This window comes from Falco biarmicus, chromosome 2 (genome assembly GCF_023638135.1).
Source record: "Falco biarmicus isolate bFalBia1 chromosome 2, bFalBia1.pri, whole genome shotgun sequence".
Lineage (NCBI taxonomy): Eukaryota > Metazoa > Chordata > Aves > Falconiformes > Falconidae > Falco > Falco biarmicus.
Window position 1 is genome coordinate 3334423 of NC_079289.1, and position 18131 is coordinate 3352553.

Genomic DNA, 18131 nt, shown 5'->3' on the forward strand with positions numbered 1-18131 from the left:
GGGGATTTACTGCCAAATGTGAAGAGCTACAGCGAGGGATTTCTGAGCCTTCCTGCTTAGGTATTCTAGTATTGCAAATCAGTGCAATGGTGATAGTTCTAACTCAACATGTTCTCCTTTCTCATCTCAGAAGTGGGAGGGACTTGCTGAGTTCACTCTTAATATTGTGCTATGCTATCCTGTAAAGCCTTCAACTTGAGCTACTGCTTCAGACTGGGTTAGTGCTGTAGGTTTCAGTTTACTGGCAGTTGCAGTGACATGATCTATCCTAGACCAAAACTTGGTCTGCTTGGAGTAGTTAATGCCCAAACCATTGCTAGCCTTGTTCACTCAAGGTAGACAAGTAGAGCCAAGGGTCTGAGCTGGGTGGGCTGGCTCTAGATTTAGGCTGCAGCCTCTGGTGTGGCTTTACTACAGAAAACTCTCAGGAGGGCACATAGCTGTCAGCATAGGGACCATGTCCAGGCTTAACGTGGCATGGCATTGAAGAGGGGCAGCAGAGAAGCTGCAAAACTAATACAGCTGGTATTGTGCATTAATCCTATTGCCTAGGCTGTCAGCAAGGGCAGCAGTTAGGAAAGGCTGCAGAGATGTTTCATATATTTAAAGGATGCACCAGTGAAAATTTCTTTGTAGAAACTAATAAAAATTCTGGTACCTTCCTACATCTAATGGAGAAGCTATTTGCAATCACTTTCACTTGGCTAAGTGTGGGCGCTTGCTAAGGTTATCACCACTGGCAGTGTCACGCTCTGCCAGCATTAGTAGGGACTGAACCCACTTGATATAGTAGCTGCTTTGCAGCATCACATCCCTTCCAATAACAAGCTGCTCCTTAAACAGAAAAAGAAATAGGTAAGCATGCCTCCTGGTTTGTTCATAGGCCAGAAGCTTGATTTGCATTTCAGCCAGTTACTATTGTGCTTGTAAAATAAAGCAATGAAGAGAAGTGAAGGAAAGCCCACTTCTTTCTGGAGGTTGTTGGATGGCAAGTCACCCATGGGCCAGCAGTGTGCCCATGTGGCCAAAAGGCCAGTGGGATCCTGGGGGGCATCATCAGGAGGGGCATGACCAGCAGGTTGGGGGAGGTGATCCTCCTCCTCCTCTGTTCTGCCCTGGTGAGGCCACAGCTGGAGTGCTGGGTCCAGTGCTGGGCTCCCTAGTTCAGGAGAGATAAGGGAACTGCTGGGGAGGGTCCAGCAGAGGGCTATGAAGATCAGGGAACTGGATCATCTCCCTGGTGAGGAAAGGCTGAGAGAGCTGGGGCTGTTCAGCCTGGAGGAGAGAAGGCTGAGAGGGGGACTCATCGATGCCTACAAATCTCAAGGCCAAGTGACAAGAGGACGGGGCCAGACTCTTTTCAGTGGTGCCCAGTGACAGGACAAGGGGCAACGGGCACAAACGGCAACATGGGAACTTCCATCTGAATGTGAGGAAGAAGTCTGAGAATGACAGAGCGCTGGGACAGGCTGCCCAGAGAGGCTGTGGGGTCTCCTGCCCTGGAGACATTCAAACCTGCCTGGACACGGCTCTGTGCAGCCTGCTCTGGGAGAGCTGCTTCAGCAGGGGGTTGGGCTGGGTGGGCTCCAGGGGTCCCTTCCCACCTCAGCCAGGCTGTCATTCTGTGATATCAGCAGACACCACAGTAGGTGGTTCCTCATAGAAATCAAGTCTTTCAGCTGTAGTTGGTTTTCACCCTACCTGAATAGTTTAAGCTTCTAAAAGAGTGGCTTTCAACTCCTTCCCACCTCATTTATTGCTTTAGAAATGCTGTGATAGTTTTCCTTTCCCTTGGAGCTGTGCATCCTTGGGGTTGTGTGTTGGGGTGTTGCTCAACCAGCCCTTGAGCTGTGCTGTCTAAGGCTGGCGTGCAGAGCTTTCCGTGAACACACACATAGCTGTACAGCAGGCTTGGTCAAGGGTGGATGAGCAATAGTCCAGACCACAGCCTGGTGTGTGCTTGCCTGTGGTTTGGGACAGCTGATCTTTATCTTATGGTGAACTCGGGAGTTTTTCTCTTATCAAATGCTGCTTCCAGGAATTGGCAGTTTGAAGTGTGGGCATATGTTAGGACCAGTGCTAATGTCCTCTGCCCTTTTATGGTTGAGTGAATAGAGGCTTGCTGAAGTGGGAACTGATGTTACCTATTAATCCCCTCCAGTATCCCCATAACAGCTGAATGTTTGCAAATGGCAATCCTTCCCCTTCCAGGATGCCCAAACTCCATGGGAAATATGAGCCTTTGACAAGCCTTGCTCTAAAAGCAAACTGCACAAAAATTGATTTTAAACCTTGTGTTTGAAAGGAAATATAGATACCTTTGTGCAGGGTGCAAATGTGGCTTTCTGTGTTTTTTTTTCTTAGGCACAGGATCAAACATTCTTTCTGCTCTGCAGGATTTGTTCTGGCTATCTAAATCCAAAGTAGAGAAACAACTCCAAATCATCTCTGTGCTGCAATGGGTTCTCACTTTCCTTATCATGGGTAAGTATTACCTTTTGGCCTAAAGCAAAGCTTTCTTTGCCTTTGTTCTGGAAGAATTTTAATGCAAAAATGTTAACTTTTATATAAGCATTAATTACTGGATGTGTACTGCAGCAAGATGCTTTATGGGGTGTGTGAGTATTGTAAAGCACTTGCATACTTTGATATTTTGGCAATAAATTACTTCACCTGGCTCTAGAAAAACATAGAAGCTAGAGAGAGACCTACTGATGTTTAGCACAAGTCTGTGTCTACCGTACAAATAAGGCTGAAGCAATTGGAAATCTCTTACCTGACTTGCTCATGGGAATGTCTACAGAGAATAAATTTCTTAGAAGCAACTACTAACTGATGCAACTGATTGCAACAAGAGTGCCTTCCTCTTGGCTTGGTCTCTTTCCAAGAGGTACCAGAGAATGGCAAGAACTGTTTTTGTTAGACTACTAAAATAGTAAAGACTTTGTCTCTGGGTGCTTCTGTTATGTGAAGCCTCAGGCTGCTCTGCTCCATAGTGCTGTTGATAATTATTGTGGAGAAAGATGCTGATTGCAGTCTGTCACGTAAGTCTTGCTGTTCATTCCCAATTTAGTTTGTGATAAAATGGCAACATCATTTGTGGGTGGGATCTCTGGCACCCTGGTGGGATGGCTGGTGTAGAGCTGGTGTAATGTGTGGAAGGCTTGTGTGATGGTGGAAGAAACTCCCTTGGTGTGGGCCACTGGGAAATCTTGATGCTTATGAAGTCTTGCTCTTGCCTGATGAAGCAGCTGCCCTACCTGGAGATACTATAGAAGAGAGACCTGGAGAAACCATGAAGGGGAGGTTGAGGTACTTCAAAGCGTGTAGCTTTAGAGGAAGCTGTCTCAGTCCTACATAAAGGGTTTTTAGCTAAATCCGATTTGATTGAGGATTAATGACATCAGATTGAGACTAAGACGTCAGTATAGAAGGGTCAAAAGGCAAGAGGCTCTTTATGCAAGTGTAAATGCAGACCAAAACCTGATGCACCCTTGTTTTCTTATCTTTCTTGGACCTATCCAGGTGTTGCTTGCACTTTAATCCTCATGTACATACTGTGCACAGACTGCTGGGCAATTGCGGCTCTATATTTAGCCTGGCTGGTATTTGACTGGAATACACCAAAGAAAGGTAAATATTGCAGAATAGATCCTTATTGTTTAAGTGTCCCTGTCCTCCTGTTTGGCCAATGAAGTACTTTGTATTGGGTGACTTCCCTTCTTAGTGGTGGTTGGCCGAATCGCTGACCAAAAGCATTATTCAGTGAAGCATATAAATGTCAGCCTTTGGCCTAAGCAGTGACTGCAGGTTTCGATGCTGAGGGTAATTCACGATAACACTCACTAGTATCGTGCCATTGCTGGCTTTTAGCAGCATATTTTTAAGGCTTAGGTTCTTTCTATAGGCCAGAAAGATCTATATGCATAAAGATTCAAGATCTTGCTGTCTTCAATCTCTTACAAGGTTCAGGCTGTCACATGACTATTAAGATGTAGGTCCCCTGTGGAGTCAGTGTTGCTGCAAATAAAGCAGAAAACTCTTATTTCAGAGAACAACTTGTAGAAACCAGCTCTGAGAACCCACTACAGCAACGACAAGTTTTGATGGCAACTCCTTTCATAGCCAGATTAGCACAATTCTCCATTGCTTCAAGACCACTGAAATCATCCAGGATCTTGGCCTTTTCCCAAAGGATGACTCTAGGGTGAATATTGAGCTGTTTCTAGCTTGAATTTTCCATTGCCCAACTACAACAGATTATCAGGTCAGATACTACCGTGAATTTGTAGTTAGTTGTTAATTAGCTTGAAGTACTCTGAAGTCCTGAGGATGGATGGTTTCACCTAACTTTAGTGAAAGATGCAGGTGTCCCATTTAGAGGAGTGAAACTGTTGATTTCTCTAGTAAGACAGCAAACTATGTGGAGTCCTTTAGGCTTCTTGGGGGACACCCATGTGGAAAGCCTTTAAAACCACGAGTTTTCTTCTCTTTAGGTGGAAGAAGATCCCAGTGGGTGAGAAATTGGGCTATATGGAGGTACTTCAGGGATTATTTTCCAATAAGAGTAAGTAACAGTTTAATACTGTGCATTGGCACTTAACTATTTTGTAGTAACCCCTGTGGAAATGATGTTGTACCTATACTAGTCTATCTATGACACTGAGCTTTAAGTAGGACATGCCTTACTTTGCTGTACTACCGCTTGGAGCGGCTGTGGTTATAAAATCTGAGATGCAACACCAGCGATGGTATTGTGATTTGTAGAAGCTGCTGCTTCTGATGGTCTTGAGGCAATCTGCCCTGTGGCAGTAAGGTTCCCTGTTCATCTCTCCAGCTTCTGTGCTGCAGCAGCCCTGTGTTGTGCCTAGCCATACCTCTGTTCCTCCCTAGTACACCTAGTGCAGTTTTGGCCTGTTTTCCAGTTACACCCTAGGGCAGTAGTATACTGGGTAAGAATAGCTGGGAACCCTGTGTACCAGAAGTCCTGCCACTTCACTGGGAGTGGTAAAACCTGCTCTGAAGTCTAGCTGCTTTGGGGAAGGGGGGGTTCCAGCAGTGTGAATAGCTCCATTTCTCCAGCTTGTGACTTACTCACCTTTTGCATGTATTTTCCCTGGTAGTTCAGATGTGTTGCAGGCAGGGGACAGGGCTGCCAGTCTGCCCTGGGGACTGCAGAGTTAGCTGAGGGGCTTGGAAGGGAGCAGGGGCCAAATTCAGCTAGGAGGGAACTTGATCCTCTTTGGAAGGACACACAGCCGAAAGGACTATTATGTAAGGCTGTTGGCAAGTTTTATTCAGCCTGAGCAAAAGGAAGGGACCTTGCCATGGCTTTTGATGAGCTACCCACCCCTAAGACAGTCCAGCCTCAGAGAGCAGTAGGGAATCCAATTCCAGTAGGAAACCAAAGTGGCATAGATTGGATTCTTCCTTTGCAAAGTCACTTGGACTCTCAGGGTGCCTGAACCTGCTGCTGGTGAGCAAACCTCTTGCCACACTTGCTGCTGTGAACAGGTAGTTCTTGGCAAGGGTAGGTGTACATGGAAAAATACATCATGATGGCACAGGCTGCAAGTGCCTGGTCAGCCAAGGTCTCATAGCTAATGGAGAACAGAGCATGTTCCAGTGTTGAAGAGGGCTTCAACTGTTGTTTTCTAGTACAGCATCCACAGTACTGCAAGAAACCCCATCGTATTGATATTGCTGAAGGCTAAAATGGGGTAGTTTCTCCTGAGGACTTGATTCAAGGGGGTCACCAGTAATGGCTGCACCCTTGTTTCTCCCCTCCTTTGGTGTCTTTATATCTGCCTTCATGGAAACATGCTCCGCACCAGCCATGCAGGTCAGATCCACTGTAGGTATTAGAAGTTTGTCAGTCGGGTTGTTCAGGTAGGTTTAGAGATGAGATGGTTTAGATAAAAACAGCAAAAAAGTTCAGTTTAGGTAAATACTTACTAGTTCACACAGTCCACTTGTGAGAACCCCTTATGGCTGTAATTCCTTTGTCACTAAGGGGCAGAGTTGTGCCAGGCTTATGGAGCCTGCAGGTAAATGGTGCAAAGGGCAGAACACAAGGGCTGACAGCTGACCTGCTACAGGGGAGCAGCCAGCTGGTTGTTCAGTTGTTAAAAGCTGCTGACATGGATCATGGGGCTGTGAGGCGCTAGAGGTGGTTGTCTAATGGGGCTGATCCTATGAATATTATCTCTTGCAAGGAGTGGTACCGACCGCCAGAATGGCTTGGGCTTGAACTTGCTAAGAGCATGGGAACTCCTTGAAAAAAAATAAACTATTTGCCTGTCTTCAGTCAAGAGGGAGACTGGTCTAGAGAGGATCACTTGTTTTAAATCTTCTGTCTGCAAAATTCACCTTGACTGGATCCTGGACCATCTGTAATGGCTGAGCAGGGCTTGGTTTGTTTCCCTGGCTCATGGTTTGTTGGGGTAGTAATCTGCTGCACCTTGTCCTGTGCAGTGTGTCCACTGAGCACTGCAAGGGCAGATCACACCAGTGACAATCTCACCCGTGGCACTGGGAATGCTAAACTGCCTCTGCAAGCTCTGCATGCAGAGCTGTGATAGCTGCATCCATATAGGCACAGGCACCACCTGCATTTAGGATATTAGCTCAGATTTTACTCCTATTCTAGGAAATAAATAGGAAGCAGTTTTACAGATTTTTTTTTTCCAAACCCCTAAGGCCACCTCCCCAGGAACAAGGACCCAGCTCCCAGTAGGTGAGAGCTGTAGCACCAAAATACTGGGAGAGGAGGCCTCTTGGCATAGTGTCCTGGGTGGCTGCAGATCTGAAGGCCAGGGTTTCCCTGTACCTGGCTGGTGTGAGCTCAGTCTTGAGGATGCAGGCTGGATCTGGCTAGACTGAAATGCCACCAGTACCGACCTCTGACAGAGTTGTGTGCTAGCACTTGTCCCAGGTCTGCTGCATCCTTCCACAGCTCTACTGCTGGGATCAGGCTTGCTCTAGCAGAGTAGCTGCATGAAAAGCAGGCTCTGCTCTGATACTTATGCTGATTAGGCTTGGTCTCCACCTGAGTCAGCAGTGCCTCCTGGCCTGAAACACCAGTAGGACTATTGTACCTGTATCTGGAAGTACCAGGTTGTGTTTTGTAATGCTGGGTGGATTTGGAAACCAGCCTGAATCTGGCTAAATTCCTCAGCATGAGCAGAGGTTGTCCATATTCACTGGGGCTTGTTGCAGCTGCTGTGACAGTAATAAGCTATTTTAGGGCACTAGAAGCTTAAGTTTGTCTGCTGCTTAGTGGTTGGCCTTGCAAATAGTGCTTTAAGCTAAGCAGTACATGAAGCAGCTGAGGAGGCTTCCAGTGAGCTAAATCCTGGTGCTGAACTGCTAGGTAAAGACCAGGATCTTGCAGGTGTGAACATGGTGCTGTGTGCCTGCTGCTGCAGGGGCAAGCCAGGTCCCAGCAGCTGCCTGAGCACATCCTGCTGATCTGGGGATGTCATGTCGGGAGTGACACAAGCTAAAGATCTTCTGTAGTAAAGAAGCCATCACCTGAGCATGTGAGCACAGCTACTGCTGATCCCCATTGGCAACAGCACTTCAGAGACCAAGGACTGCAGACCTTTGGCTCACCTCTGAAGCACTGAGCACTTCAGATGTGTGCAGTGACACCTCATCAGTCTCCTGCTGAGATGGGAGAGTCGGCAGCTAGCCAGAGCAAGGACTGCTGCAAGACAGACTTTTCTTGCAGCGTTTGTATTGCATTCTCTGGCTTGGCTGGCTTCCTGGCAAAGCTGCTCCTTAGTTGCTGTTGTAGATGACTTACAAAATGGAGGTGGAGGTTTTTGCTTCCTGTTTGTGGTGTAGCATGGTGGTAATACTGAGAGCCTGGAGGGGTCTTCAGGTCCTGGCCTGCATTGCTGGAGAGGTGAGATAATTTCTTCCATAGTGCTGCTGGGTGTGATGCAGCTAATTGCAGCTGTTCAGTTGTTAAGCAAGTTTATATGCTCACTGCTGCTGCTTGGATCCTGCAGGATGAGCTCTAATTTTCTGCTTTCTGCGTGCTTCTGTGGTCACTGTGCTGCTCAGCTTGCAGGCAGGCTGAGCACCCACCTAGGCATCCAGTTTCTTCCTGTTCTGCAGGCTCCTGGTGATGAGCAGTAGTATCTCTGCAGTCCCCTTTCTGCACACTTGAATGTGCTGTTTACTCATCCCATTCCTACAAATATAATAGTAAATACTGTTCTCCAAGTGTATCTGGCACTCAAATATTAACACTAGGGGTTTTTACCATAATTGTACTGCTTTATTGCTTTTATAGGCGGGCTTAGATTTGTTTAAAGAAATCTTATTACTAGAGCAGATGGATGGACCTTTGCTCCCACTGAAATAGGGTTGGTCTCAGACAGCAGCTGGGAACAGGCATGTTAAGTGCAGTGGGGTGAAGGTTCAGCTTCAGTCCCAGCACTGTAAATCATCCAGCTGGGGGGCAGCAAGGACATTTTGCCTCTGTCTCATCATGGGAGTGCTGAGGCTGTATGGGACTGGAAAAGACCTTGAAGGCAAAAGGAAAAACCTGCTGGAGGCTCAGAACAGAGTTGCAGGGGTGATGTCAAATGACAGCTACAGCAATTCCTTAGGCCATTCTAATAAGGCAGCTCAGAGTTTGCTTGTAAAGGGGAAAGGTGCAAGAAAACTAGTAGTGAGTGAACAGCCTCCTAAGGAAAACTTCAGTCTTGCTTGAGACTAGAAATAAATGATTACAGCACTTAAAAAATCCCTGCTTCTAGATTAAAGCATTGGAACAGGCTGCCCAGGGAGGTGGTAGCATCACCGTCCCTGGAGGTGTTTTTCAAAACGCATAGATACGGTGTTTGGGGACATGGTCTAGTGATGGACTTGGCAATGCTGGTTTGATGGTTGGAGCTGATGATCTCAAAGGTCTTTTCCAACCTAAATGATTCTGTGACTCTAAATTTAGGGAAACCTGAAGGCAGAGCCTTCATTGTTGGCAGGTCAGACCCTGGGCTGAGTTTATGCACTAGCAGATCCAAGACCTGCACCACTTGCCGATAAGGGCACAAACCTGTCTGATGCCTGGCAGTCTCTGGCTGCCCCAGTTTGAGTTGGGTAGAGGAAGAAGTTCACTTTCTGTGAACCCATCTGTTTTAGGACAACCTGTGGAGGGCTGTGGCAGTCTGGATGGGATGAACTGGGGGGGAAAGCGTGTGTGTGTATATGTGTATATATATACATGAATGCCAGGCTGACTTTCAGACCTGTAAATCCCTGTTGTGAGCATATGTTTCTCATTGAGTCTCTAGAGTTGCTCAGATATTCCCCTTCTGCCTTGCCATGGGTGAGGTGTGTGGGTGAGTTGGTTCCCTGCATACCTCTTGCCTTACTCCTGTACGGCTTGTGCAAGTGGTGGGTATCGCCAGCCCTATGGCTCCATAATAGGAGGTCTTGGAAAGCAAACAGAGCGATAAGGCTGCAGCTTGGCTGGGGCTCATACAAGGTATGCCAGCAACGGGTTCCACTGGGAACTGGATGTCCTTGCACGTGGTGGAGTGGCTGCAGTAGGTTTGCCATGGCTGGCAGCAGGACAACTGTTTGAGACAGACATGTGGCTCTACCAAGATCAGCTGACAAATGTCTTGTGCTCCAGATTTGCAAGGACAAACCCTCTGTCTCAGCTGGCTTCCTTTTCAAAGCAGCTGTGCTTTGGTGCAGGTGAAGGGTGAGGTCTGGAACCTGGAAACCACCACCTGCTCTAGCAAAAGCTTTCAGGAGGAATGTCTGCCACTGGTCCAAGTCATGTGTGTCTGTAGCCACCAGGCCTTGAGTCTGTCCTACAACAGAGCAAGAGCTGACGGATGGAGGGATTCTTACGGAATCGTTGCTTTTTTTTTTTCCCTCCAGTCTTTCCTGGAGAGTGGTTTCCAGTCTGTAGTCTGGCAACCCTGTTTGTTGTAACTGGTCAAGGCACCACCCTCTCACCCTCGAGAGTGAAAGCAAAGCCATCTACTAATTGGGCAAGAAAGGAAAGGGAAGAAAGGATGACTTGGTGTGACACAGGCCACAGGGCTCTACAGAGCTGCTGCAGCCACAAGCATCTGCACACGCTTCCTGGAGCCCTACATGACCTCAGAGCCAGAGGAAACAATGAGGAGGGGTAGTCAGCTTGCTTAACCCGTGGCTGTCATGCCTGTATTGCAGCTGCTGTCTTACATAGCACAAGTGCTGTAGTCTCATCTAGGGACCGTGACAGGAACATGGGGAGGAGGGAATCAAATTTCTGGGCACGCTGCTTCAGCATGTCGCAGTGGCACTCCAGCTCTGTAGCATGATTCGACAAAACAGACTTGCTCGCTTACTGCCAGGGCACTTCTTGGCTAAGGCAGGAGGGTATGTAACGCTGATGTGACGTCTTGGAAATCTGCGTTTTTTCCTGTAGGAGTTGACAGTGACCTTTGCATATACAATCTGAGGGATGGGGTGCAGTTGTTCTAGCACCCTGTGCTGAAGGAGCAACTGTAGCTTGTAGGTCCTGTCCCAGTCTGAGAGCTGCTGGGATGTTGTGGTCAGCAAAAATTGGCACCATTGCGCGCTGAAAAATTTAAATTTGATCCTCTTTTGTGGGGTGATGCAGTAGTCCTGTTGGGTGCTTAGTCAGATTGCTTGTGTACTGCCAGGGGAAGATGCTCTGATGCATGGGACACTGCTGCTACTTACAGCGCCAAAAAAATCCTCTGGCAGTAGTGATACCATGGTATTGGTTTTGCTGTGTATGGCTAAGACAGCTTTGTCATGTTCATGCTGTGCAAACAGATGAGTAAGTGGTTAGGAATATTGCACAGCCCCAAACCAGTATGATCACTGCTCCTGGAGCATGTCCTGCAGAAATTGGAGCACTGCTGTGGATGGCTTGGTGTCTTGTTGGCCCTTTGTGTAGGCCAGAACAAAACTTAAGGAGGGATAGGTTCCAGTGGTAAGCCACCCTTTTGCACATTTTCCTTCTTGGAGGGTGGCCAGTAGGCGTGTTAAGTGGCTGGATCTTTTTTCAGGTGTTAAGCAAACTTGCTTTTGCTATGGGACACTGATTTTTTTTCCCTTTGTACTGGGATGTGATCCACTAATGTGCTGAGAGAGGGCCTGGAACAAGGTGTAGCTGTGACTACAGTGCCAGGAAGGACTTGGTTTGGGCAAGAGGCTTGCAAGAATACCCTGGGGAGGAGTAGAGAAACAAAGGGCACAGGCTACTGCAGCCCAGCCCCTCTTCCTGCCTGGCTGACAGTCATCTTGTGTCCACCAGCAGCCTGCTTATTCTTCTCCCTCTGCTTGGGGAACTGAAGCCTAAATGGCTGCCCTTACTGCAGCCTCTGAAATCCAGCATAGCCCATACCCCAGCTCTTAGGCTGTTCTGCCTGGTGGGAAGAGAGACAAAAGTGGGGGGCTTTGACTTTTTCCTCTATTTTTTTCTTACCTGAAAATATCTGTTTTCATGTGAGCTCACTCTTTTCTTTCCTAGCTGGTTAAAACCCACAATCTGCTGACAACCAAAAATTACATTTTTGGGTACCATCCACATGGCATCATGGGCTTGGGTGCCTTTTGCAACTTCAGCACAGAGGCCACAGGTGTCAGCCAGAAATTCCCTGGGATCCGACCATACCTTGCAACGCTGGCTGGGAACTTCAGGATGCCCATTTTGAGGGACTACTTAATGTCTGGTGGTAAGTGCAAGCACATGCACTGTGCTTCCTCCTAGTCATGCCCTTGCCTCTGAACTGTCTTCCCCTCTCTCAAGTGAAAAGTTGTGGGAGAAGCTCACGTAACCACTTCTCTCTGGTAGCATCACACAAATGTTGCTTTTGTGTAGTTGTCAAGAGGAAGCTGTGAGTAATTGTGAAGAGCTTGGGCTGCAGGGACTGCTGCTCCTCTGTATTCATCCTTAACTCAAGGATACTCTTGTCCAAAGGCATAGTAAAGACATCTGGCATCTGTAGTTATGGGTGTAGAAGATGGAGACATGGAAGCAAGTGTCCTAGTTATCATTAGGACGTACTGGTAGATGAAGTTGCACTGACTGAAAATATAAAATATTTGCGAGCCTTTGAAATGTGAATACCATGACTAGCTCTGCTCTTAGGCTCTACCACGTGAGCTATCACACATCTAGAACTTAGGGTGGTGATAGCTGACCTCTTCGCCCAACCACATTTTTAGCTGCCAGCCAGGAGTAAAGAGTCTGGGGGTATTGCATGGCTCCAGCTGTTCAGAAGAGCCCCTTCCCTGAATATATTCCCACAGATGGGTCACAGGAGTTAGGCAGTGATATCTGTACTGAATGACATTAATAGATACCAGTATTTTAATGGAGCACTTAATAGACTATAACTGGGCAGAGGAAGCATGGTTGACAGCCTCAAGAAATGGTGTCCTTGCATGGCCTGAGCTTCCTTTTCGGAGTGAGGATGCCCATCAGTTAGGCAGAGGTGAGGGAAACTCTGAATTGAACAGGTCAGTACCACGTTTGCTGTCCCTGGAACAGATTTGCCAATAGATGACTTTGAAACAGGTATCTTAATGTAGTGGTTTGGCTGAATCTTGACCCGTGGCTGGGGGAAAGATAGGAGTAGCTATACTTGGCTCTGACTAGCTAGGTTTGGCTGTTTCCAAGGTTACTGCCTTGATTTGGTGAGGGAGAAGAAAAATAACTGCATCTGGTGCAGAAAAGGTGTTTGTCCCTGCCTAGGAAGGGCAGTATCTCAAGCTGGTTTCTATTGTCCTGCACCAGATGGAAGTTGCTGTGTGAAGTCCTTAATTTCCATAATTTGGGAATCCTACAGGACAGCGGTGCATGACAGGTTGGGATCTGCTTTCTAGTCTTATCATGTCTGTAACTTAGTTGTGTTGATTAAGCTTCCACACAGCCTTTCTGTATTTAAAAAAGCATGTGCCATCTGCTCAAGATGACTGGTAGACAAATTCTGTGGCTAGCCAGAGCTGCTTCCATCCCTTTTGGAAGGAAGGTGGGAGTAAGACATTAGCAACATCACTGCTGACAAGGTTGGCTTGGCTATCCCTGAGCATTACAGTTAAATTGGTAAGAAATTCTGCTTCCTTTATACATAAGATTTAAGCAATACTATAGGTGTGATCTGTTGGACAAAGCAAACTTTTCAGAAAGCCATGATTTGTCTTCAGTTTCCTGTACTGGAACTTAAGGGTGTCACTACGAAGGTTTAAACATCATTTAGGAAGTGCTGATAGCTCCCTCCAATCCTTTGTTTTGTGGATGAACCACTTCAAGTGCAATCCTAACAAATATTACTATACCAATACACATACTTAGTTGGTTTGGGACCAACTGTTACATATTATAAAGTTTTATAGCCTACTAGAGATTAGAGCTACATCAGGGATCTTCTAAAACATGAGGAGATGGCCAGAAAAGTCCCATATACTTTGTGAATGTGCTAAGGAGCACAGTTCAGCAATTGCCACTTGTCTGCATGTCTCACTGTGTTTTCTGAGGAAGGGTTTCAGTGTTGTGGGCAGTAGTAATCTCCCCTGAACAGGAATCTGGGCTATGTTGTCAGGGAGCCTTGGTGCAGAGCATGGGAGTATGAAGGTGTCCTATGGGGCAGCAAGTACAGCCTGAGCCTTTCAAAGGAAATGTGGTCAGAGAGATGTAGCTGTGCTGAAAGAAATTTTTATGTATTCAAATCCAGCTGATCTGTCTCCAGTGAGGTCTGCTCCCCTGTGGTCTGCAGCTGGGATTAGGTGGTGACCTTGATACCCGGATACACATGAAGGCTTGCAGACTCTCCTTGTATAATTCCACAGAACTCATTCATCATTTAGTTCTTGGTTCAAGTGATGACTACCATGAGATCTGCAGAATCAGCTTCTAAAATTAAATTGTGTAATACTGCCCTTCCTAGTGCAATGACCTCAAGTACTCAGCACAGCTCAGACATGTTGTGTGGATGGGAATGTAAATGACGGCATATCACTTCTCAGCTTATCCTGGCCAACAATGTGAGGCATGAGCAAGCTCTGACAATAACTGTATGAGAAAAGCACAGGTTTCGGGAGCAGAGAATCAGACGGCATTTTAGAGCAACAGAGTAGAAATGAAAGGTGCTGTCTTTCATTGAACTGAACGGGAAGGTCCTTGGGAGTGGGGGTCTGCAGCTTTAGGGCAGGACTGTGACTGGTAGTGCAGTCCTGCCCTTTCCAGTGTGGGACAGAGGGAAAGGCCTTCCCAGACACTGGGACTCAGTGTCAGAGCATGGACTTATGTGAGCACTCTGCCCCATACATCTCTTCCATTCCAGGACAGCAGAGGATTGTGCTCTTGCTGTGCAAGAGCTTGATATTTCAGGAAAATTTGGTTTTTAGATTAATTTGTAATGGATCTGTCTTGGAAAGGCTTGTTCGTTTATTATTTTTCTATCACTAAAGCATCCTCCCAAGGCACAATCTATTCAGCTGCTTGGTTTTGCTGAGGAACTGGTCAAATTCAGACTCTCACCCACCAAAATGACACAACTGCTTTGCTTCTTCCCCCCAAGGATAAACCAGCTCATACGGCAAAGTTTACTTAGAGGGAGGATGTCTTAGGCAATTGATTTTTGGCATCATGAAGTACAGAAGAAAACCCTTGCTGAAGCCTTTTGTGTTAAGGGCAAGTTCTGGAGAGCTGGTGTTGGTGGAGTTTGTTTCTAACAAAGTCTAGTGCTGTCCAGGTCTATTAACTGCTGGTTTAGTTGAGGAACAAGTTGCCTGATAATACACCCAAGCCTTTATGACCCCAGGGAAGTTGGACAACTCAACGTACAAATCAAGGCACAAACTTCTTGCTACAGGTATGGCTGGTATTTTCAGGATCATCTTAATCTTGCAGCTTGACCCTTATGTCTGTCTCCTGGATATGCAGGTATATGTCCTGTGAACCGTGACAGCATAGACTACATCTTGTCCAAGAACGGCAGTGGCAATGCCATCATCATTGTGGTTGGAGGGGCAGCTGAGTCCCTGAACTGCACCCCGGGGAAGAACTCTGTGACACTGAAAAACCGGAAAGGATTTGTGAAACTGGCTCTACGGCATGGGTAAGGAGGAAACCTCAATGCCAGAGCAGTACTGCTAGCATACAAAAAGTGCTTTTATCCCCTGAAGCAGCTGATGTCTTGGATGGATTCTCCTTTCTGCAGTCTTGCTGTGTTGTGTGGATGCATGCACAGAGAGCATCAGGCACATGAGTCTGTCTTCTGGCTTCTGCCTCTGAGCAGGGGATGGGGTGGGAAGATGCCTAGGACAGCAGGAAGCTTCCAGGGCAAGGGGAGGCCGGTGTCAGTAATCTGCATGGGGCATCACCTATGTAGGCCCTGTGATCTCCAGGGATCCCATGTGTCTGGAATGGGGTGTCCGTCAAAAATCAGATGAGACTATATGGAAGCGTATTTAATGCCTGACTGGGTAGTATTTCACAGGCCCACTGCAAGTATGAATCTCCTGCGTGCTTAGAAGTGTATCTACTATATCGTGTCAAGTCTGGCTGACCTATGTCAGTACCTTGTGCTGCAAAGAGAGCTCTGGCCACTAAAATCTGCAAATGTGCAGCCTCAAAGGTGTGTGACTGTGGTACTGTAGTATTGACTGCAGACCAGGGGTGTGGGGTCCTAACATCTTTCCATCTTTATAGTGCGGACTTGGTTCCTGTCTACTCCTTTGGGGAGAATGAAGTGTACAAGCAGGTGATCTTTGAGGAGGGTTCCTGGGGAAGATGGATTCAGAAGAAGTTTCAGAAGCACATTGGCTTTGCTCCATGCATCTTTCATGGCCGTGGCCTCTTCTCCTCCAACACCTGGGGATTGTTACCTTACTCCAAGCCCATCACTACTGTTGGTAAGGTCTTGGTATGAATGTGCTATGTGCTTCTCTAGGTAGTAGTGTACTTGAGTCTATGCCATACCTCTACTCTAGTTTGGTGTTGGAGTCTTGACTATAAAACTGTTTTCCCTTCTGTATAAAACCTTCCAGCATAGCTGAGAACTAACTGGAAGAGTTTCCAGAGGCTACAAGCCTTCCATCATGTTCTTCTGGCAGATACTTTTGCAAGTGAGCTCTTTTGGGGGAAAATATGCTGTAGCTGCTACCTTCTCTGGTCTTGGATAGTTAGTGAGAAGCAGCCTGCCTCCCCATGCACTCTTAGGACTGGCAGTGTGATGCTGTCTGACAGCTGAATCTTAAAGCCAACTCTAAAATTTGCCTTTGAGTCTTCCAACCCAAAGAAGCAAGGGTTTGAGGGAAGGGGGGTGGGGGTGGGGGGGAAAGCCACATTGCTTTTGTGGTGTGTATAAGGGAACACAAGAACTGCAGCTTTTAGTCTTGGTTCCTGTTAATTGAGGAGGGATTTACCTTGCTGCTGTAAGGAGAAAGAAGTGGGACTTTCCAACCACCTTGCACAGCAGAGGCTTTGCTCTGATGGCATTTGTGTAGCTAAAGTGAATCTGGGTGTTGCTGCAGATGTGGTGAGAAAATTGTGCTTCAGAGCATAGCAGAACTGGGAGGAATGAGGCAAACCTCTGCTATAACGGCAGGCTGTGCTGTGCCAGGGTGGATGTGCTGAACTACCATAGCTGTGGCCATAGAAGACAAATCTGCAGGCTGTACAGGAACATTCAACCTAACATGTGGGTCTTTCCCTCTCTTTACTAGTTGGAGAGCCCATCAGCATCCCCAAAATCGATAATCCATCCCAGAGGGAAGTGGACTTCTACCACAGCATATATGTGGACTCCCTGATCAAACTCTTTGACAAGTATAAGAGCAAATTTGGCCTGCCAGAAACAGAGGCCTTGGAAGTCAACTGAAGGGACTGGCTCAGCAGCACCTCCTTCTCTCAGAATAAACGCATCTTCTCCAGGAGTCCAAGCTGTCATCGTGTACTTGAAAGCATGCGTGGGTGTATGTGTCCGTAAAGAAAGTGTTTAAAGTATTGCTAGACCACTTTACACACACAAAAAAGGCTTTGCTTTGGATAAATCCCATTACAAATGTCTTTCTATCAAAAAAAAAAAGCACAACTCCCTATTGCTTGTGAGGATTTGGATGGGGGAAATGATTGCCTTTGTAATCTGCTATATAATGCTGTTCTATTGCCAGTAATGGGTTAAAAACATTCCTACAGCTACTGTACCCGATAGCACAAGCTATTTTGGGGGAGAGTGGGATCCATCTGGTTTTCAATCAAAAAAGCAGCAGGATGATTTGAGTGGGATGGCAGTATTACAGGCATGTTGCAGAAGAGCCATGTTGAGACATGCTTGCATAGCACAAGGGCATTTCTGCTTTGGAAAAGCCCTTTCTGAAAGCACAAGGAGGCTGCCAGACACCCTGGTATGGCACCTCCTGTGGGTGGGGCAGCAAACAAAGGGATGAGAGTCTGGTGGACCTCTGTCCATAGTGTGGAGGCTGTTAACTTCACCACTTGTATTTTGAATGTCAGTTTAGAAGCAGGTCTGTCCCAGGTGTTGCTTCTACATAGAGATGTAGCTGGAAATATGGGACTCCTGCATAGCCACAAAACTCCAAGGACGAGTTCTAGGAGCGGTGGGATGGTGCAATTGTGTGGCCTCAGTGTTGCAGACCCTTAGGATAGCCTGTAGGGTTAAATGCAGTGGGACTACTCAGGCAAGTGTTTTGGATCCCAAAAGCATTTGGGGAAAGCTAGGAGTAACTTCTGCCCAAAGATGGCTTTTAAATATTCTGTCCAGTGAATGTCAAGGAGTAGCCTTTTCATGCATAGGTTCTAAAGTGAGCAACTTTTTAAAGTGTTTATAAAATGTTTACGTGGATGTTAACGCTGCTTGTAGTGAGAATTCTTTGGAGTACAATGTGTTTATGTATAAACCTGAAACATTGCACTATTTGCATATCTGACCTGCCTTTTCAATGGTTCATTTGAGTGTATTTTGAGCTCCAAAATGTGCCTTTCTTCCATGCAAGAGGACAGTACTTCACATTCCTGGAATCTTGCCTCTAAAGACAAATGTTCATCAATCATATTTGATAGACTGTATTATGGAGTATCAATTTTTGTACAAATTTCTAGAAATAAACTTGGCCAAAACCAG

At 46.7% G+C, this 18131-nt stretch overlaps 1 protein-coding gene across 2 annotated transcripts in view; it reads left to right on the forward strand.

Moving 5' to 3' along the window:
- The window catches only part of DGAT2 (diacylglycerol O-acyltransferase 2), a 24126-nt gene extending 5995 nt beyond the window's left edge, over nucleotides 1-18131 (forward strand). Inside the window, exons 2-8 of one of the 2 annotated variants that reach the window (XM_056328930.1) lie at nucleotides 2397-2484; nucleotides 3526-3633; nucleotides 4497-4567; nucleotides 11513-11717; nucleotides 14930-15104; nucleotides 15698-15900; nucleotides 16714-18131. In XM_056328930.1, the coding sequence (XP_056184905.1) occupies nucleotides 2481-2484; nucleotides 3526-3633; nucleotides 4497-4567; nucleotides 11513-11717; nucleotides 14930-15104; nucleotides 15698-15900; nucleotides 16714-16868 (921 nt within the window). In that variant the 5' untranslated portion in view covers nucleotides 2397-2480 and the 3' untranslated portion in view covers nucleotides 16869-18131. Of the gene's footprint in view, nucleotides 1-2364; nucleotides 2485-3525; nucleotides 3634-4496; nucleotides 4568-11512; nucleotides 11718-14929; nucleotides 15105-15697; nucleotides 15901-16713 lie in introns of both variants that reach the window. The other variant, XM_056328929.1, reaches the window with a different exon arrangement.